This window comes from Anabrus simplex, chromosome 5, assembly GCF_040414725.1.
Source record: "Anabrus simplex isolate iqAnaSimp1 chromosome 5, ASM4041472v1, whole genome shotgun sequence".
Taxonomy (NCBI): Eukaryota; Metazoa; Arthropoda; class Insecta; order Orthoptera; family Tettigoniidae; genus Anabrus; species Anabrus simplex.
The window spans coordinates 190,488,888-190,511,751 of record NC_090269.1 but is presented as its reverse complement, the minus strand read 5'-3'; the positions used below and the strand labels follow the sequence as shown (position 1 = coordinate 190,511,751).

General features: G+C 36.5%; 1 protein-coding gene across 1 annotated transcript in view; it reads right to left on the bottom strand.

Annotated features, from left to right (window-relative positions):
- Window positions 1-7,541: 7,541 nt before the first annotated feature.
- didum (dilute class unconventional myosin) overlaps window positions 7,542-22,864 on the bottom strand; it is a 616,021-nt gene continuing 600,698 nt past the window's right edge. The window contains exon 32 of the mRNA XM_067147235.2: window positions 7,542-13,949. Coding sequence (XP_067003336.2) covers window positions 13,824-13,949 — 126 coding nt within the window. The 3' untranslated portion in view covers window positions 7,542-13,823. The remainder of the gene's footprint in view (window positions 13,950-22,864) is intronic.

Sequence of the window (22,864 nt, the reverse complement as noted above, 5' to 3'; positions counted from 1 at the left end):
ACAGTTTTTACAGATACGCCGAGTTGCCAGGGTTTAGTCCTGCAGGAGTTCTTTTACGTGCCAGTAATCTACAGACACGAGACTGAACCAGGATCAAACCTGCCAAGTTGGGGTCGGAAGGCCAGCACCTCAACCGTCTGAGCCACTCGGCCTGGCTGACCACAAGGATCCTGAATTTTTACAATAGAAACCGAAAATATGAAAAATACTGTAAAGAAAGAAACACTAAATGATTATTATCTGGGAGCAGTATTAGTGATGATTTAAAATAGTCGCAGAATCTTTTAAAATGTCCACTATAATTTTTTTCCAGTGTCATACTGGATTCCAAGCTTTTTCACGATTTCCCACATATGCTTGGTTACACTGCCTCTGCTTCTGAATAGCAGACCCATCACGGATCCATTTTTCTCGCCAAATGTTATGTCTCTCAGGATATGAGAGGCGTGGCTCATAAATGCCTCTTTTCCTGGTCAACTTCCTTGGCCTGAGATAAGTCTCTTTCAAACCAGATGGTTGGATTAGTTGAATTGCCGTAGTTGGCCCTGAATATAATGAGAACATGAATGTGATACACAAGTTTTGCTTTGGAGCAATCATTTTGAAAGTTTGTTTAGTCACATTATCAATGATGGTCAAATGTCTCTACACCAAAGAACACAAAATGGAGCAATGTTTCTATCCTTGCAAACTTCGGTATCATTCCAACCCTATATGAAAAAAGAAATGTCAGTAATTTCCTAAAGACTCTTGTTCTGTGAAGTAATTGTAATTTTACTGATTAGTTGTTGGACAAGTAATCTGTAATTATAATTGAGTAAAATATTTCTCATGTAACTGTAATTCACCCCAATTACTATCTTGTACTCTTCCCATTGTGAGTTTTCATACTGTGAACATTAGTGTATTATCTTTTATACTTTGGCGGAGGGGGGAAAAGAATATTAAGACGAAGACAAAACATTCAGCCTCCAAGCTACATGAATTAACTACACACAGTTAAAATACTCAACCCTACTGGGAATCGAAACCTGAGGCCCCCTGAACCAAAGGCCACTATGCAGACAAGTCAACAAAGGAGCTGGATAATTCCTTCACCACGAACAATGGTTATTAAATGTACTTCCCACACATTCCAAATTCAAGAACTTTCAAAAAGCACAATGTTACAGAGCTAAAAGTAATGCAGTATAAAGCCGCTCATGTCTAGAGTATTTCTTTAGCACTATACAGTATTCCTTTTGGATAAAACTAAAATGAAAGTCAGGTGGAAAATTTGACATTCCAAACTAGACGTAGATAAAATTCGAGTGAGGTTGCCATTACCAAGTCAGACACTGACAGCATAGCACCAGGAGTCTTGTCATATTTTGACAATGACAGCACAGCAAATAAAATGACCTTATTTCCAACGATGACTTCGTCCTCTTTTTTTTTTTTTTTTTTTTTTTTTACTAAATATTTGAAAGCTATGGTGGTTCAACAAGTAAGATTGCATAATATGTTTCAAACAGAAACCGTATTGCTACAGAAAATATCTGTAAAATACCAATACCAGTATTATTTCAGTATGTGTTAGTATTGCTACAGGAAACTGTACATTGTTAATACCAGTATTATGTCATAACAGGACATACATTAACGATGTAGTGGTATAATGCTGGTAAAAGCATCCGAGAATAAAACAGTAAAACCTGAATACTTAGGAAGGGATTTAAGTAGTTTTGATAGGCCTAGTCATAGCATTTACATGGTAAAGAAGTGGCCCTTCTGATTGCTTGTTGTTTTGCTGAGGTGAGCACAGCACTGCACAGTAGTCTGTTTCATAACATTTGTTGTGTAGTGAGCAGGTTAAAACGGGTAGAAAACAAATCCTGCATACCAGTACTTTGAATACCAGCAAAAATTAAACGCATCCAGATGCATAACGAACAACTGCTTGCATATTGTGAAAGTTTGTACATTACATCAATAATAATAATAATAATAATAATACTTGAATTCCTGAATATCACAGGTTTACTGTGCTGTGCTTTGAGCGAATCTATGCTCTGTAGTATCTACGATGGATAACTGCTGAGAATACAACAATATTAATGAGAGCATTATAAGGACTAATTTTTTCTAGGCCAATCGTGGGAGGAATTTGGAGGTACATTTGAGCAATACTCATACTGACTAAAGCCTCCATGGCTCAGGCAGCAGCGCACCAGCTTCTCACTGCTGGATACCGTGGTTCAAATCTCGGTCACACCACGTGACATTTGTGCTGGACAAAGCGGAGGTGGGACAGGTTTTCTCCGGGTACTCTGGTTTTACCTGTCATATTTCATTCCAGCAACACTCTCCATTAACATTTCATTTCATCTATCTGTCATTTATCACTGCAACAAAGGAGTATGACAGGCTTCGGCAGTCGGCACATTTCCTATCCTCTCCGCTAGATAGGGCCTTGATTCACTCCATTCCTGACCCCGTCGAATGACAATTCCATCCACACAAGCAAGTGTCAAAGGACTTTTTGTCATTGAAGTTTCTTTGAAATTATAATATGCCTGCAGTCTTCACTGGTAATTTAACTTTTTTTTTTTTTTTTTTTTTTTTTTTTTATCATTTGCTTTACATCGCACCGATACAGATAGGTCTTCATGTGATGACGGAGTAGGAAAGGCCCAGGAAGGGGGAAGGAAGTAGCCATAACCTTAACTCTTCGCTATTAGCCGAGGAGGTACCCAAATATGCTCAGAGATGGCAGGAACTTTTCTCTCAACTCTTCCGGTGAGGGAAATCCCCGCAGTATCTTGCCGAGTTTGTTCTCCTCTTTGTGGGAGTTACGTAATACATATTTTGCGTGACGCAGTTTTCTCGTGTGCGTACTTCTTACATATTTTTGCGGTTTTCTGGTAAAATGGCATCGTGAAAACACATCAGTGATACAGACATAGTGTCAATATTGGATGATACGGCCGAAGAAGCGTCTGATTTTAGTGAATGCGAGTCTGAGCTCGAAAATTCTTTCTCCAGCTCGTCTGAGTGCAACAACAACACAAGTGATGCCGACACAGTGACAGAGCGGACGACTGCACGGACGTGAGTAATAGCGACCCTGGGCCAACAAACATTATTCCCGTTCATAATATTGATCAAGGGCCAATATTACCATCACACTTTGATACTATACGCCCCCTGTTGAATATTTTCATCCATTTTTTGATGAAATATTTGATGATATTCTCAATGAAACTAAATTACATGGGGACAAAAGGAAAATGCAGGCAACCCCGACCAAAAAAAAAAAAAATGCAGAATGAGAAATTGGCATCACCCAACATAGCATGACAAAGGCATTTATTGGTGTCATCATCAACATGGGGCTTCACCCCTTGCCAGATGTCAGACTATTTTTCAATGGCCTGGGTTAACAAAATGCAATTTTTAGTAATGTTTTCTCCTGGGATGAGTTTTTTACTTATTTCCTGGAATCTGCACTTTGCTCATAGGGAAGGAAATATGCCTCTGAAAAAGGGTGAACACATACAGGGTGTTCCAGAGAAAATTAACCTCTGTCACATTATAAAGTGGAATGTGCTTTGTGCCGTTCTTCCAATGAAAAAATAATTTTATGATTTTTATTTTGCCTTCAAACCGCTTCTAATTTGGATTTCCACTCCTAAACAAGGTATGTGGTATATTTAGACATATTTTCATGGTTTTTGGTAAATTTCCCAAAATTTTGCATGAATTTTTATTTTTTTATTTTCTCTGCCGCCTACAGCCATAAATGACCGCCGCCCGCAAAGGGTTATTTAAGGTACAGGCCCAGCATTTGCTTGGTGTGAAAATGGGGAAACCATGGAAACCATCTTAAGGGCTGCCAATAGTGGGGTTTAAACCCACTATCTCCCAGATGTAAGCTCACAGTTGCGCGCCCCTAACTGCACGGCCAACTCTCCCGGTAATGTAACCTTTATACACAGTTTTTTCATGCTCTGGAAAGCCAACTGGAGAAGATCTACAATGTATAAGAAACAAGAATCTTAGTATGGCCTTCTGAAGTGGTGCCATTTAGGCAGCCTGCCTACCAATCTCAATGTCCTGATTGTGCTGTTGTTGGGCAGTGAATGTAGAATTCTTCAGAATAGTGTCTAAGATACAGTAGTTAATTTTGTTTTGGGATACTAAATGTGTCACCAGAGATCTTAAACAAGCAAATAATAAGGAATTTGGCTGCACTGTTGGCTTGCATTCAGGAGATGGTAAGTTCAAATCTAGTTATCCGTAGTCCTGAAAATTGGTTTCCATGATTTTCCATTTTTGCACCAGGTAAAAGCTTAAACCTTAATTAAGGTCTTGTTGCTTGCTTTTCCAGTCCTTGCCCTTCCTTACCTACTATTGCCATAAAACCTATACGAGTTGGTGCGACATTAAACCACTGACAAATAATGAACACCACAATATTAATGCACCAATGACATGGAATAAAAGGAAGTTTGCCTGTCTTTCAAAAACCGATTACGGAAAAGCCATGAAGTAAGCAAATCATTCACCGGGGGAGTTGGCTGTGCAGTTCGCGGCGCACAGCTGTGAGCTTGCATCCGGAGATAATGGGTTCGAACCCCACTGTCAGCAGCTCTGAAGATGGTTTTCCGCGGTTTCCCTTTTTCACACCAAGCAAATGTTGGGGCTGTACCCTAATTAACACCACAGCCACTTCCTTCCCACTCCTAGGCCTTTCCTATTCCAATGTCGCCATAAGTCCTATCTGTGTCAGTGTGACCTAAAGCAAAATTGTAATTTAAAACAAAATCATTCCTTCCAAAAAGGTTTTGGAAAATATGTTTACAATCAAAAAGAGAAAGAAGACATTATCACATACCTGTATTCCTTAATTGCATCTAAATACATTTATTACATGCCTATTTTATCGTTCTTCATAGGTATGTTATTTTTTAGGTTATACTTGTTGATTTAAACATTAACCACATGTATGTCTTTATGATATTCGTGCATACAGAACCACTCTTCATTGATAGATACTACTAGGGTTGCCATATCTAGCTGGGACCTCGCTGGGACACAGATGAACTGAAATGAAGTAAAAAATTTATTTCATATAATTACTGTTTATTTAGAACACAATTACATGGAACTTGTTGCGGCAAAAGTAGTTGGTACACCATATTTTTCGAAGATTTCACCTTTTTTCAGCATGTCTTTTTCCCCTTTTACGTATTTATAAAACTCCATGCAAGTCGGCATGTAGTTAAACTGGCACTGTAAGACTGACTCCTTAGTCCTTGACAGTAGTCAATTTCTTTCATCAGTATACTGGGCCGACATCAACGAAAATACTCTTTCCACAGTGGCATTGTGTACGAGGACAGAAAACAAATACTCTAATAATTTTAGCAGTTGGTATTTGCGATCAAGATTTTCGGTTTCCTTAAGAAAGTAAATCCGCCTTTCTTCCACAGAGTGTTTAGACTTCCATTCTTCCAGACACTCTTAGTTTCTAAAAAGCTCTTCAGATACATATATTGCTGAAAACATTTGTTGCCTAAAATCTTCACACCATTTTCAGTCAGGTATATAATAGTGCTTTCAATCATCACCTAATCTGTGGTTTCAGAAAGAGTCATCCGATCAAATACTTGATCTTTATTAAAAGTAATAGCATTCTCTTCCTCAAATTTTGAAATAAAATTAATTATTTCTTGGTTAGGGTTCTCATTTTTTAATTCGTTCACATTCATCTTGGTTTACATGCCAATAAAATTGGCAGTCTTCCTTTCATTCAGACATTTTTGGGTGTCGATTAATATCTCATTTCAATTATCGAGACTTTATTCTTCTCCACGCTTTATAATATTTCTTTTCAAACAGAGCTAAGTTTGAGGGCAGAAACATGAAGTAAACTTCACTGATCGGACGAGTGAAAAAATCAAATTATTTTAGCATCAAAAAATGGTTTTAATGGAATCGGAAATTTAAGAATTCTCTCAACTGCGGGCATTAACGACAGCCATCTTGTTTTTTAGTGAGACAGAAGAGTCTGATGATTGATATCAACGTACAAGCAGAACTCTTAGTCTCTCGCTCCTTACCGTGTATATTGAAAAATTATGAAGTATTTTCATGACGATTATTTCGATGTCGACAGTTAAAACTCCAGCAGCGCTTGATATAGTATTGTGGAGAATATGGGCAGGGCATCCAATTCCTTCTACATTTCTTCCTAGTTCTTCTTTGATTTGGTGAAACACATTCTGCTGGCCGCGTTCAATGAAGTTCTCCAAAGTTGAATTTATCTAATGGAATTTGCAGTTGTCTTAAAGTGTCAAGACAAAACTTTGCTATTGTCTCCAATGTTTCATTATTCAGTGAATCAAACTTCAACAGCTTCTGTTGGATTTACTCAGTTTCAGTGAAGTATTTTCAGCCTTGTGGTTCGATGCGTCGGCGCCTATGCCGTAAAATGAAAATTCTTGCAATTGTTTTATGCATTCGGACACCGAGTGTGGTGCGAGAATACTTTTAACAATCGCTGTAGCCTTGATCCTGGCTGTAGACTGCTTTGGGGCGACGGAGTCAGGATACATTGCGGCATTTAGTTTTACGGTACAGTCAAGAGGACTGAAGGATTGATGATGCTTGACAACTTTATAAGCTGTTGTTAGTTCTGCAGCAGCAACGAGAAATTCTTCTTGGGCATCTTTAATCACAAATGAAAAATAGGCTTTGATGTCAATGCTACTGTGAATCTGTTTGTACGATTCTTCATAGAATTGTGATGCCTCAGTTACTGAGGTGAAACAGCTACAAATCTCACACAACACTTCCTGATTCGTACGTCCTTTCTTGACAAAAGATCACTCTTTTGTGTAATCATCCAAAAAATGACTATCTTTTTATCCTTAGGCATTTTCGTAAGCTAACTAACCAAGATTACTAACTTGCACTTGTTGTTCGTATACATTTAGAAAGAATCGTCTCATCAAATCGCTATTCAATGGGAACTGCCCGATTTTTCCTCGTGGCGCTGCTTAAATAGTTCCAGCCCCATTCTACTGGAGAAGTCTGGTATTTTCTTGAATGATGGCGCTAGATCTAGAAGGTACTTGGATCGCTGATATAGGATACGCATGCAACGCCATCTGTGAGATGACCTTGTCAACATAAACTTGTTGACATAAATAAAACTAACTGAGGCTGTATTTACATGTTGCACTACGAGATTGCGTTACTTCAGTACTTTAACCAAGCTCTTAACAGCATTTTCAAAAATCGGGACAAAATTGGGTCTTGTCGGCACACTAAGGTCCATAATAGTGACGGTTCCGATATATCGGGATGTAAGGCAACCCTAGATACTACCAATGTGTCTAACCAAGAATCCATGAATGAATATGACACGTGATTTTAATTTACAATCAAAAATATAGAACTTTCCAAACAGATTATTTCTGTCATGAACCAAAAAATACAGAAAGATTATTTCTACAATATAGCCTACTGCAAGGGTCTTGGATGAGTACCTTCAACAATACGCATACTGGGTACACTTGTCTATGAACAACAAATGGGAAGCATGAGTGATAGAAGAAACCAAGAATTTGAACTTAGGATATTAGACAAAGCCTAATAATGTACCTAGGTTTATGTCTAGATTTAAAATGTTAAAACATACCAGTGATCTTGATTTGCAACACACAGTCACAAAGGAGCCATTCTTGTACATGAACAAGTTATCAGAGGAAAGGGAGAGACGTATATGGAAACCTGGGTGTAATTTAAACAGGATAAAAGATCAAAAGGCATTCAGTGAATATCCCAGCATAACCTTCAGTTCTTTAAATAAAACAGTGCTACAGCAAGTGCCACAGAATCTTCCAGACAGTTTCATCTACACTTGATGACAACATTGAAATTTTCATTCATTCATCATATCATTAAAATAAAACATCTTGCAAAACCTCCCAAGTAGTATAAATTATACAATCTAAGTTCAACATGGGTCTATCACTTACAATGAAGTAAAGAAAAACCATCAAATACACATATTACAAAAATAAACTTATTTATAAATGAACACAACAAAAAATCATGTGTACTATACATAAATATAAAACAAAAAGAGGACAATGAATATCTACTTTAAAAATATGTCTAGACTTTCTGCAACTTAACTACAATGTGGAAATGTTGAAGAAAAGGACCAGCTTATTCTTCATAACTGTAGCTGTCAAAAATAGATTACAACACTCTAGGCCAAGGATACAACAAATTATGCGGATGACCTCATATTTTGCACTTTGCAATACCAAAAGGCACTCTCTTACCCATCCTAAAGACAACAGCATATATGACCAGGAACAGTATGATATCACCGCTTTACTTACATTAAAAAATATCAAGATTACTATTTCATATTTTTGGCTTAAAACTTTAAGCTTAAACGTTGTTCTCAGAGGCAAAATAACAAGATTACATCCATAGAAGAGCAGTTTACATAGTTCAGTTGTTCCCACAGGCATACTGTGTGTTATTTGAGAGAGGTAAACCTCTAGGACTATCACGATACAGAATAGGAGGGTAGATTATGAACTTTGACTCCAAAGAATGAAACATAGCTGACACTAAGTTAAATTTATGGTTTTCTTGAAGTCAGATTCATAAAATAATCTGCAAAATAAACTCTGAAAACGTGAAACAGAGTTAGAATAGCAAATGTCTTCAAAACATCCTTCACAACTTCAGTTTTACCTTACCTATATTTGTCACAAAGTTTTGAGTAAATTATATAAAAAGATTGCATTTCATTGAAATTTGTTTAAATTAATCTAGATGGCAAGAATTTGTTAAAAAGAGTACAATTTTACACTGTTATGTTTAAAAACATACCTGTTCTGGAAAATATCAACAAATTAGAAAAAAGCCGGCCTTCTACTAAATAATGATTACATCTAGCAATAAACCGAAGGCAAGATGGACGGAATCCACAAAGAAAAAAATATGTGAACAGTTCTTGGAAATAAATTAGATGAATAAGAAAGACACTGAGAAAGATTATTATTTTCAGACATCTGTCTCTTTACTTTTCCAAATACACTCAAAACAATAATATAAATATGTATCTCATAATAAATTAGAATATTTTAACATATTATTCACAAATATATAAACTGTAAAAATATTTTTAAATTGCAATATTATCAATTTTAGCAACAAATAAATAAATAAATAACTGAATAAATAAATCTTATATATTTAACAGAGATGTATGTTATAAATTTCTTCTCTATGTTATAATATTACCAAACACAGAGAAGGAAAAAGAAAAATCAAACGCATTTCAATCCTTTTCTTCTCTTAGTCCAATAATGTCTTGCCTATATTAATATTGCCAACATAAGGCTAGTTTATGTCCATAAAATCAAAACTGAATTGATAGTCTACCTGATGATTATCTTTGCCAATAATGACAGTACCTAGGAGGAAGCTAATATGACTCAAAACATGACAAATATGGAAGATAATAGTAGATCACAAGCCAACATATTCATAATCACATGAACATGTAGGCTTTATGAAGCAGGTTACCATACTGTGTCTATCACATTTGCTTTTGTCTCATTATCTCCTAGACAACAGAAAGGCAAGCTGTACACATTCCTATCACTGTCACTCACATATCAGGTGGAAACGTGCAGCATGCAGTTTCAGGCTCTCATCCAAACATGTGTGCACAACAGATCTTAACATGCTCTACTTAAGTACTGTAGTCAGATCAATGAAAAAACTTAATCATATTATTCCAGATTAGAAAGTACAATTGTATTTCCAATTATCAGCACCCAATCCTCAAATGAACAGCATAACTTAACACTTTAATATTTTGCTGTCTGAGAAACATTTTAAATTTGTTTCAAGGGGCCAACTCTTGCATTCCAGATACAGAGTAACATTTCTGGAGGCAATGTAGAATCATCCTAAAATATCTCCTAACGCAAGGAAAGTTAAAGCTAGTGCAACCTGCTATCGATAGCACACAAATTAAAGGAAAAGTGAAAGAGTGATCGACTATTACCAAGTAAAAAATTTCCACCATTAAAGTTATCTCCCAGGTTTTGCATGAATTCATAACTTCTTCCCGCTTGTGAAATGCAGTAAAAAATTGTTGGGGACAGAGTATCATTTGACATAATTGTTTTTGTAATTGTATTCATAATTTCCTTAAATCACAGAATATTAGTCAATTCATACTGGAAATAAATGATATAATATTAAGACAACAAAACTAATGTTCAACTACTTAAGTATTGCCTCCAGCCCTCAGGCTAGATGCCTCAAATGAACTACCAAGTACTGTGGGTTTTGCATGCTAATTTTAAGAGAAGGAATATCAAATTATATGATTAACTAGGTGCACATAATGTTCTGGATGACATATCAAAGCGCAGAATGACAACTGTAAGAGGAAAAAGGAGATGAAAAATAACAGTTCATTTACCACGATAATATAACAAACACTTCAGTCAACAACAGGTCACTGCTTTCCATCTCCAGTTTCCCCCCATACATCCTCACACAAACAAACTTGACTATTTAAAACTAGGAACCTGGTGACAGCGAGATCAACTTTATTTGCTTCAACACAGTCCAAATGTTATCTACACTTTTACCACCCCCATGTACTTAAAAGGTGTATTAATCTCTGTTCACTGTTTGACGAGTACAACGAGTTAATACTGTATCACATGCCATAATGTCGACAGCTCCTCCTTACTGCATTAGTCACTCAGCAGTGATAACAGCACTGTGGAGGTGAATCAAAATACTTCATAACTACATTATCACTTCGTGAACACAATTGAAAACTGAAGGATCATAGTTCATTAAATGGCATGAGCATAATCATAACAGAAAAATACCAAGATTAAAGTGAAGAACAACCTCTACAACCTGTACAACCTCTATGCATTTGTAAAACATACCTTGCAAATACAGAGAGGTACATTTTCCCAGTTATATATCATTAAATACAAGGAGAACTTTCAAGTCAGCTAAATGACACGGCAAACCATTAAGAAGCAAGTTAAAGGTCATAAACAGCATATAAGTCAAATGGTTCCATTATATCTGTGATTTATCTCCTAATCATACCATGACAACAAGTTATTTAAGAAACAAACATTATCCCAATTAACCAAAAATATAGGAAAGCATACTGAAGGATAACAAATGATGAATATGAACCGTGATATCAAAGCATCTCAAATATTTCTGAGATCCAGAAAATCAGTACCTATGATTCATTAGAATACAAAGAATTAATAGAAAATGTAAGTTAGAACCAACGAAAGCTAGAAACCGAACTCAAATTTCAATGCAACAGCCAAAGACTCAATATTATTAGCTTCTTTGATGTCTTCTAGTGCTTTGTCAAAGATAGGGACACATTTCACATTATTCAATACCATAACAGTGACCAGTGGTCTGCAATCCAGCTTCACCCTGGGACAAATATTTTCAGAGGAACGCAAAGGAAGTATAGCACCAATAGAGTAGATTAAATGACAAATTCAAAAACAACTTTCAATACTCACTACAGCAGAAAGATATATTTAACAGTCCACCTTCCCTGAACAATGAGAGTTGTTCTTAAACAGGAAGTCTACAATGCTCAAATCAAAGTTAGTACATTCTTCTATGATGAATACTTTTACTGGAGGTGAAAATAATGAAAGGATCAAAACACAAACCAAGAAATTTCCTTTAACTAATCTTAAAATATCATTAAGTGAAGCTCAAAAAGTATTCCTCATCACGTTGAATCACATAATTTAAGTCACAGACTCCCTCATAACAGGAGAGATTAGCAGACTACATCTTGGGAACACAGAATCCAATAATCACAAACTATGAAAACTGGCTGGCTAATCTATGCAAGAACAGACTTCACTGCATAAATATGTTTTTAATAGATCAAAAAAATTTCAATGCTTCATTTTTTGTTACCAGAAATCTTCATATCTTTAACTGCATTTATCCAAGACAGAATACTTTAGCAAATCTCAAAATCCAGTTTAAATTCTGATTAGTGAAAAAATCAAGTGGACCAATAATTATTATCAGCTTCAATTTTTACAAATGTTTGAAAGTTAAATTTGTTAGAACAAAAACAATACTTTTAATATGATCTTAAACCTCAAGAATTAAAAAAAACACATCCTCCATCCTATATGCAAGTATCAAAAGTTTTAGAAGGAGCATTCTCTTTGTGAAGATTCATGCTAAGAACTCTAAGACTTCAGTAACTGTACTAAAGGAAGGTAAAAATGCAATCATCTCTCAGTTTATTTCCAGAGTATTCACCCGAAAGGTAATAAACTCAAAGCCAAACAACATGAAATTCTTTCCAAACAATGAAACATAAATGAAAAGAAAAAGAACAAAACGGAACTGAAAATTTACAATATCAATATATCTGATAGAATTATCCATTTAAATACTGGTAACATGAATGTGGAACAAGATGAAATGTATGAAAATTAAATTAAATTTTAAAAACAACTTATCCAAGGCAGTTAAACTAGTGTAATGAGAAGTTAATACCCAACAGAAAAGGTAAATCAAGGGAGTTAAAAAAGAAATTCTGGGCCAATATCATTGTACTCAAACATTTTAACAGTATAGAACCATGATGCTGGAAATAAGCAGTTTAATTAATGCTTTTTGATTGATGAAGATACAAATTCCCACATTGCCCAGCCATGAAAAGAAATAATATTATAAGGAAAAAAAGTGACAAATGCAATAAATTCTGCTGGGACCTCCACAAGAACTGTATCACACCCGGCATGGTCACTTGTCTCTTCCCCACAACATTACTGTCCTAAATGTATTCACATTGTGCAGGAAAGGAGTAACTAAATATTCTCTATGGCCAAATGATAGTGCTTTCCAACTGTACACTTATGTCTATCTCTGGACTTACAATTTACAGAATTTTATTTAAAAATGTCTAAATATCTACATCATAATTTATCCTAGATCAATATTTTTTCACCTGTTATGCCATTACGCCATACATTTTGTCAGAAAAATACCATTTCATTTTGACACCAAAACACAATCCACAAAACACACTGTACAAGAACAAGCACACAATTTACACATTTGTATATTTCTCTGGGAAGCAGAGTAATTAATGGAACACAGAACCAAGTCTTACAATAAATAAATTATTTCGACAACCTAGTGGAATGATAACACAAATATGGGAAGGAAAGTCAAACAGTAGTTTGCTGCTTGCCTGACCTTGGTAAAAAATTATTTCCCCAACTAAAATCATCCAACCTCACAGCAGATAGAAATTATCTTCAAATAATTACTATATGAATCTACACTTTTCAAAATACCGAGTAAGAAAAAAAAACTGCACCAATATGCACTACTTGCCAGAAATGCACATATTGGAATTTAGTGTCCTCAAAACTTTGGAGAAAATTCCATTTCAAAAAATAAACCTGAGAATGTAAAATCATGTTAGATATGGTTTCTATTTTCTTTACAAATGAAGGGTGAGAATTCTCAACCCACAAAACAAATACAGTAATATACTAATGGCCAATACTGCCATGAACTGAAAAACTTAAGTACATACTTTGTCTTTTCAAACACAATTTTCTAACATTCCAGCCTCTTTCACATTCTCTTCAGCACTCAGCTTAGCTCTCTTCGAAAGTGGATGATTAGTGGGCTTGAAAATTAAGTCAGGTCAGAGGAACAAAACACTAACGGAACAACAAATACCTCTTGGTTTAGACTTTCTTCAACATTGGCAAGTTGAGGACTTCAGGTATCTCAATGTCCTCCAGTCGAATGTTTGATGGGCTGAAAGGAAAGCGTACGGAGAAGCTGTATTTGGTGTCCATTAGCAGTGTGGCCTGTGAACAAACAGAATAAATCATTATCAAGAGCGTTAGTGATTTGTCTGTTTGGAACTCCCTAGATGCTGATTAGCTGATACCAGTATAATGCAACCGTAAACTACAGGGACATGGTGCTTTAATTCCATAAGCAAGGAGCTCGTAACGCACCGTCTCACTCCCAGGTGGGGAGCGATTTCCCTTACTGAAGAAAATGTTTAATTACTTGCTTTATAAATAAATCTTAGACTAAAGTGAACTATAGAAGGCCTCTAAGAGAAATAAATATTTACTTGAATATTGTGTATTTAATTGTTGAAAAATCCTATTTTAATTTTTCAATACTTTGTGCAACAATGTACTAAGTGCTTTCACAATGTGATATCGAGCTTATTTCTTCCTAACAGCAAAGCTCTGGTTTTCATTTATACAGTAACATATACCTAAATATTTTAGGCAGTTTACTAACAATCTCTGCAGGGAAATAAATATTGTAGATTTACAAATTTTACATATACTTAAAATATTTATAATGGAATAAATTATGATACTCACAAAACGTTCTGTTATGTTAGCGCTTTTGAGGAATCCAGTTTATATAGCTACAATTCGTGTCACACACACACTCTCTCTCTCTCTCTCTCTCTCTCTCTCTCTCTCTCTCTCTCTCTCTCTATATATATATATATATAACACTACACTACAGGTAATATTTACAGTATTTACACTCTTCACAGTGCTATGTCTTTTACAACGTACAGTGTGATATACACGGATGTAATCATGTTACATACCATGTCCCGGTCTCGCATAATTTGTACGATTCCATTTTGAAATGCAATTGTTTTCTTGGTATGTAAACTTTCCACCTTAGCCACCCTTTCCATAACAGGAGGTTCTCATCAATTGAAACTTTGCCATCAGGGGTGTAAGCTTCCAAAAATTTTGCTACCAGGTGGTAAAATACTTTTATATTTTGGGAGGAATTTGTCCATTATACATCTCATTATCAGAGAAATGTAAAAAGCTGTGGAGGAATAATAATTATAATTGTACTGGGAGGTACACCTCAACACCGCACATTCAAAAGATGCACCTTAAAGAACTCGATCTAAACAAACGTGAAACTGCTACTACATGAAGTTGGAACTTTAATCAGAAGATGTCACTACTGAAGAATTGAGTAACTGTGTTGTTGTGAAGTTGCCTAAACTTTAGCCTACAAGGAATACAAGGCCTGCCCAATAGCCACTCATAGCTGTTCCTCCTGTTGCTCCTGTTCTGATGATAATAATATTATCTTCGAAATAAATATCCTGGCCCGAGAGACGTGTCAACGTCTAGGAGGCCCGCTTCCCTCTTCAGGCGAGGGAATGAAAATATTTAGTAGTTACATGCATGGGCGCCCATAGGATAGTTTGTAGTGGAGGGCTAGACCTGGGGGTATGTAGTATTTTTAATATTTTGGAAGATGAATGTCGACTTCTATTCCACGGCAGAATACCACACATGTTATCCCCTACCACTTCTACGTAATACCGATTTTTAAACCATTTTCTTGAAAGAAAAACAGCTGACTATATTAGATTTTTTCCTTTCCCTGAGAGCTAGGGAGGGGCCTCGTCCCCACATTGCCGCCGTGTATGGGCGCCCATGGTTACATGATCCGTCAACATTAGCATATTATTTGGGAAGGTATAAGCAATGCCAGACTCCTTGGGTGTCATGGCCATCGTATTTGGCACATAATATTGGAGTAGGTACCCAAGGACTTGAAGGCTCTTTCATACTTTCATTATATTTCCGTGGTATACTCTACATGAAACTCACATTGAGAATTGCCAGTGCCGAAACTGTGATTTGAACCTTGGAATATTCGAAGAGTGCAGCTGCCCATTCTTGTCACGGAGCGTAGGTTAATGTGCTCGTCTACGCAGGAGGAAGAAAGCAATAGTTATGGAAAGTAAAGGGACATAATATATTAGTAGTACCTTTTTACTTTATACTTTTTTCATGAAAAATAACCAGAAAAGAAATAAATGGTCTCCTATAAGATTCTAAAAGGTTTTCTTATTTTTCGGAACAAAATAAATAAAATGTATCTTTTCCAACTTTTGCAGCCATTAGTTAGTGAACAAATCGCACACGCTGATGAACCGGCAGCAACGAATCCTGAGTTGGCAAGAAATTTTCAAACACAACTGGAAAGCATCGAAAAGGAAGCCGAAGGAGCACCATGCGTTTCTATGTCGAGTGCTGCAATGGCATATATTGGAGGGTATTTGATTAGAGTTGTCGAAGGTCACATGCCATGTCAAGAGTGTGTTGATAAAATTAGTAGTATACAGAGCCCATCTCCACTAACGTTAACCGAAATACTGTTGCCACATGTTGCTAAAAATCCTATTCTATACTGTGGGAAAAATGATCATCCTGAGGAACTAATCAGAATAACACTGCAGAAGTTTCTGCGCCCCTCTGTCACTAACTACGCTAATGGCATGACAGATGAGTATCGCCGAGAATACTTCTTGAGAAGAAAAACAATTTATGAGAATAAAATATCAAGGAAAATGGTTCAAGTTCCTTTTCACTGAAAATCTACTGTGCGGTGGTAAAAATATCTAGTGCAGACCTTATATCCTTTTAAACGCCAGACATAAATTTCGACAGTTATGTGTTTTATCTGAAATTAAAATCCACAGCTGAATTGAACTCCTAGGAGTAAAAGGGGAACATTGATAATTTTCTACTTCATTCTGCTCAGTAACGTATATAATATACAGGAAGTATAGTGTAGAGGTAAATTTGTGCTGGTTTAAACTCCCGTTAGTAATGCTAGTGAGTGCTGATGTAAGGTGGTATACTAGCGCTGCAGTGGTCAAGACGCGCACTGCCAGGCGGACACTGTTTCTGAAGAGAGCACTGCGAGTGAGCAGCCTTTGTATTCCTTGTAGGCTAGGCCTAAATTTAGTGGATTTATTTGCTTTGTGTTTGTTTACTTCAAGAAGTTTGGACATTTCTCCATAGATGTCACTACCAAAAACTATGGTCATGCACTCTGGTGCAAGGTAAAATAAGCTGTTATGGAAAGAAATTTTGTGTTTATAGATTTTCTCAAGTAAATCAACTTTCTTTTATATATATATATTCCCAAGTTTGCAATACTACTTCTGTTTCCGCAGTTTTTGAATTGACCAATCACTAATTTTCTGTATTTATTTTTCAGCCTATCACAGGCTTCTCCTTGGTTTTTTGGGTGTAACTTTTGTATTTACCAATAAAATTGAGAGGGTGTGTCCGGACAAGTACGAGCATCCTCTCGAACCTCCCCTTCAGGTATATAAGCTGAGGCTTTTCTGGCTACCTTGTCTCATTGATAGTCATCTTTCTGAGTGTGTGTTAAGGCAGAACATCAGCCAGGTAATGGCCACATAAATTCTTTCTAGCTGTCTCTGCAAACGTATCCAAGAAGGTCCGAATTTCTGACTATGTAAACCGTTTGATGTGAACTTCTTCCTTTTCATGTAAAATTTCATAAATTCTTAAAACTGTAAATCGGGGATAGAGAGTGCGTTACCCTCTCGAGTTCCCCTTCAACTTGGTTTGAGGCGACTACAATTTAGTACTGTTTTTCTTTCCTGTAATGTATTAAATTAACTTTTCTTCGAGTCACCTCAGTAGCTTGGGATTAGCCCCTGTATCATCAGGCCGAGAGCCCTGTTAAGGTTTTAATACTTCATTACCTAGGAGTGCAAGTGTACGCCTCCATTCAGTTGGTGTTTCGGGCCATTAATTTAACCTGTTCTTTTTCTACTAAGGCCCATTAGGTTGGGTACTAGATACCCCTGTGTACTACTTTTGTTAAGTGTACACAATAATCTCTGGCCTCTCAAGGTACAAAGTGTTAATGTTGCCTTAAGCGGGTGGTTAAAATTGGATGAGTGTTGGAGAGCACGTAAGCTCTTTTCTAGTTTACTTAATATTGAGGAGTGCCTCTGCAAGGCTGTAAATTTTGTTGGAGCAAAGTGCTCTTGAATTGGGGGATTTCTGCCCTTGCCTAAATAATACCACTTTGAAATTGTAAATTTGTATCCTAGGGGCTTGAAGCCCAGAATTTTTTAAGTTCTGAATCTTGAATTTTCCAATTTTTGAAATGGTCATTGTACCTGTAACCTCATTATTTCACTGAGTGAAAAATTTGTTAAGTTTGAAATTCTGAAAGAAATATAACCTTTAAATAAAGGTGTTAACTCAATTTCTGATATCGTAGTTAGACCCATTCAACACACGCACCTTCTTTCAACTCTTTCTGCTCCACGGGTATCTCCGTAATAAATAATAATAATAATAATAATAATAATAATAATAATAATAATAATAATAATAATAATAATAATAATATTATTTGCTTTATGTCCCATTAACTACTCTTACAGTTTCTGGAAACATCAAGGTGCCGGAATTTAGTCCAACAGGAGTTCTTTGCATGCCAGTAAATCGACCGACATGAGGCTGACTTATTTGAGCACCTTCAAATACCACCGGACTGAGCCAGGGTCGAACCTGTCAAGTTGGGGTCAGAAGACCGGCCAGCCCCTTAACTGTCCGAGTCCCTCAGCCCGGTGAGTAAAAATCTCTTCCGAGTCGTAAACTCTGAGAAAATAGGCGTAATCAACAAGCGATTGCAAGAAATATAATGTCCTAATCTAAGTTTCTGTACAATCCCCTGCGGCAACCATATGCCCATAAGTAGCTTTATTTCGTCCTTATTTGTCCAGACCCAATCTTGACCTCGACTCCTTAGTTTCATTCTACTAAACTGGTTTTAATGTTCGATTTTCTGTTGGGCATCTTTTGTCTGTTCAGCTATGTTCCGGCATATCTCGTTATCAAAAGGTAATTCAAATATTTTGCTCGGTTTTGATTTCCCTAAAAACTTTCCCTTTACATCATGATGGAATTTTGGATCAAAAGCAGGACTTTTTTTTTGTGTGTGTCCATTTTCAGTCTAAGTTGAAAAAGAATTGCACGGGTTGGAATATTATCAGTATTATTGTCACCACTGTTGCTGTTATGATCACTACCTGAACTGGAATTGATCTCGTGTTATCTCTTTCGTGACCGCTGAACATCTGCGTTAGCTGGGTCCAAACCCTGTACATTTGAGCCTGCAGTACTTGTTCCAAGTAAATTCCTTTCACTTATGTATTCCCCTTTGGCAGAATTTCTACACTAAGGTCACTATCCTACCTACTAAATTCCAACATTTCGTTTATCATGATGCATAAAACACCTTCCTCTAACGGTGGGGGCTGGTAATTCCTTTTATAAACATTTTAGCGGAAAAAATGTAAGAAAAAATAATCAAACAGAACTCTGGTCTGTGCAGTTCAGAAGGAAATCATGAATTGTGCCTGTATTATGAAACACATGCGTGCGATAATAAATGATGTGTAACTCGCGGTAAACACACACTCCTGTTGGAAGGAAGAACTCAAGACTGGGGATTATAAATCAGACCACAGTTTTAATGTGTCATAAGAAAAGGTCTGTTTAGTATCATAATCTCCAGAAATTCCTTCTTGCATCCAAGGGATGGTTGGGCGATGAACTTAGGCTTCTGCACGAAACTATTAGACTTTAGTCGTTCTTGCCCGGACGTAAGTTGCGCTTTTTATGAAGCAACTTGTTGATAACACATTGGTATTGGGAGAGCATAGTTGAAAAAATTCACATCAGAGGGCAGACTCATCTAGAATATGGTGCTGAAAAAGAAATAAACCTCTGCAGGCAGGTACCTGACAAAATAAATAATAATAAATTGAATCGGCAGATATGTCCGTGTTCCCTGCCGATCAAGCAACTTGTAGCCGTATCGTCCACTGAACGGGTTAAAACACCACATTATACTGCAGCTAGTGACAAATTAAACGACACCCAGACAAGTCTCTCAGCAGAAAAGTTCAGAATCAACTGTCAAAGAAATTCTGTGCCAGATCTGTTTTGCTCATTCCGATGACTTCAGGGCATGTCATTCAATATGGCATTACTGTGCTGATTACTGTACAGATTACTGTGGCCCTGCATTCCTTTCAAATTTCAAGAACCTCATCCATTGGAAGTATACATATTTCTCATCTAATCAAAGATACAAGATGCACATTTGCAGAACAAGATGGCATAAAATAATAAATACACCGAATTATAAAATAAAGAGTGGATAACTAAGAACTTGTTTAGAAATAACTCTAGTGTTATAAATGCATAATATTTTTACATAATTCAATAAAAGCAACCATTTAGTCTGAACATCACTAATTTAAAAAAAAAATATAAGATACTGAGTTCCAGAACTAATTATATTTCAACCAAATTTGTTTACGAGGGCTTTTTATTATTCGCATATAGTTTATAATTTAATAAAGTACTCAGATAAAAATTAAGAAAACCAAGAGCAAAATAGGCTATACATGTATGTGAATCAGGAGGAGAGGAGATCAATGACTTACTGCGTAAGCATGCTTTGATAAAGAACACTTGAAAGCAACATACGAATCCACAATTCTCAGCAGCAGCCTTCATCAGTGGAGGATAGGCAAGATTACAGAAAGAAGAAAAAGGAGCAGTTATCTTATTTTAAGACCAGGTACTTGCTCACACCTGCAACCAATTCAACTTAGGAATCTTGGTACCTGCAATACCCAAACTATTGATCTTCCCATCCCCATTCATACTCAGCTCCATGAAATGAAAATTGATGACTATTTCAAAGGTAAAGTCCTTCAACACTTGCCCCTATCTTCCTACCTTCTTGCCCTTAGAGATTCTTAAGCTGGACATCAATAGGTGCTCAGATGTACGTAGAACTCTGCCATTCTCTTCTCAGGCCTATCCCTCTCTCCCCACACCTGAAAACCACCCTTTTTCCCTTCCTTCTGTATTGTCTATCCCTCTCACTCCTCCCTATTCCTGTAAACAACATCCACTTCTCACTATTGGTCAACGCCATTCTTTTTCTTAACCCCACTGGTGAAGGTTGCAGCCAAAAAATAAGGACCCATCTTTCTTTTATGTGTACTCCATCCAAGCATGCTTACATGCCAAGTTGCTACCTTCCACCTGTTTCTTAAACACATGTGACCCATTTATTGACGTTTTGTATGCTAATCCTGATGTACATGCAACCTCATCCTAGCCTGGCAACTACGAAAAGAGACAATGGCAACTATCTGAAAGGGCAGTGAATTTTGGAGGGTATGAAAGTTACATAGATGCTATAATGTCATATTTGGAGATAAGTTGGCAGTAAAACAAAAAGAGAAAAGGAAAGAAAGAGAAAAGATGATTTGAACAAAGCTGTGGAAGTGGGTGGTAGGACAGTTATTGTAAAATTTATTCTCAGCTTCTATAAGGTCTGCTGAATATGGGTGGCAAGGTGGTACTTATTTGTTTAAGGACAGAATGAATGAGATATTTTTCTCAATTCTAACCACAGATGAAAGAAGGATAAGGTACCATCAAAAGAATATAAAGACCCATGAACATGGAGAAAATAAAAGACCTTTGCAAAGTTAATACTGTCAGGTTCAGAGGAGAACAAGAGTGGACTCTGGAAGGTCAGATGAGAAAGACGAAAAAGAGAAGTCTGGCACAAGTAAGAGGAAGAAATCACATACTAATCTAGGAACTTTATCTCAGTAGAGATGTACATGATACTGGTGGTTGGGTGGCTGGTAACCAGCACCTCAAATTTCATCTCACGATCGATGAAATCTGTCACTGCAGATTTTTCTGGTTGGACAAGATGAACAGGGCATATGGCACAAACCTGCTTAGAAGAGAGAGTCCTTAGCTGAGCATAACACCTGGGTTATTTTCTTTGTAATTGCAATTTCAATTTTTATTTATTATTCATAAAACTTCAGTATTTCATTCCCCATCTTGCCTAGTACGTCTCATGTTGGCACTGCCGTCGGTTGTTGTGGTTTCACTGTAACCGCATAACCTTTGGTGGTGCTATTTGAGGATCCAACCAGCCTCTGGGCTGATGATCTAACAGGCAGAACTTTACACTTGTCAGACAATGTCACATTACACCCTATATACTGTACGATAAAACATATATTATCATTTACATACAAATAAGCACACATTCTGATTTTACAGCTTATTTATGAAATACAAGTGTCTTAATTAAGTGATGTTTGAATTCAGATCTTTTATATGCTTAGGCAGTTGGTTGTAGAATAACATACCCTTCACATATGAACCATGGTCCAATTTTTTTAGTGGTAATCATCCAATGACGAAGGCTGCAGCCGAAAATTTTGGACCCATGTTTTTCTTTTATGTGTACTCTACCCATGCAGTTTTACATGGCAAGTCGCTGCTCTCCATCGGTTTCCTAGATGTATACGTACTTTGCTCCTGCTAGTTTTTTTACTTGAGCATCTAAGATGACAATGTTTCCTAATAAATGCAAGTAAAAAAATTGAAAATTTTCTCCAGGAGTTTACCTAAAGCAGAAATTAGTGTTATTGGCCTGTAGTAGTTTGTATCATTGACCGATCCTTTCTTGAGAACAGTTTAATGATACTAGTTTTTAGACATTCATTAGTGCTTGTTTTACAATGTACATTAATGGGATAATAAGCTCATCCTTGCATTGTTTCAATAAATTTGAAAATATTCCACCTCACCCAGTTGAAGGAGTATTTCCAAGGCTGTCAATGGTTGATTTCAACTCTTGAGTGGTCGCAGAGAATAAATGAACTAACTGATTTAGCTAATCTAAGTAGGTTATTAAGTGACTTGTTTTAATTTTGCACTGAACAGGTGGCCCAACACAAAAGAATTCCTATAAAGAATCTATTCTCAACTCTTATTCTCAACTTTCTTTTTCACATGATAGGCTTTACTGTAGAGTGTGG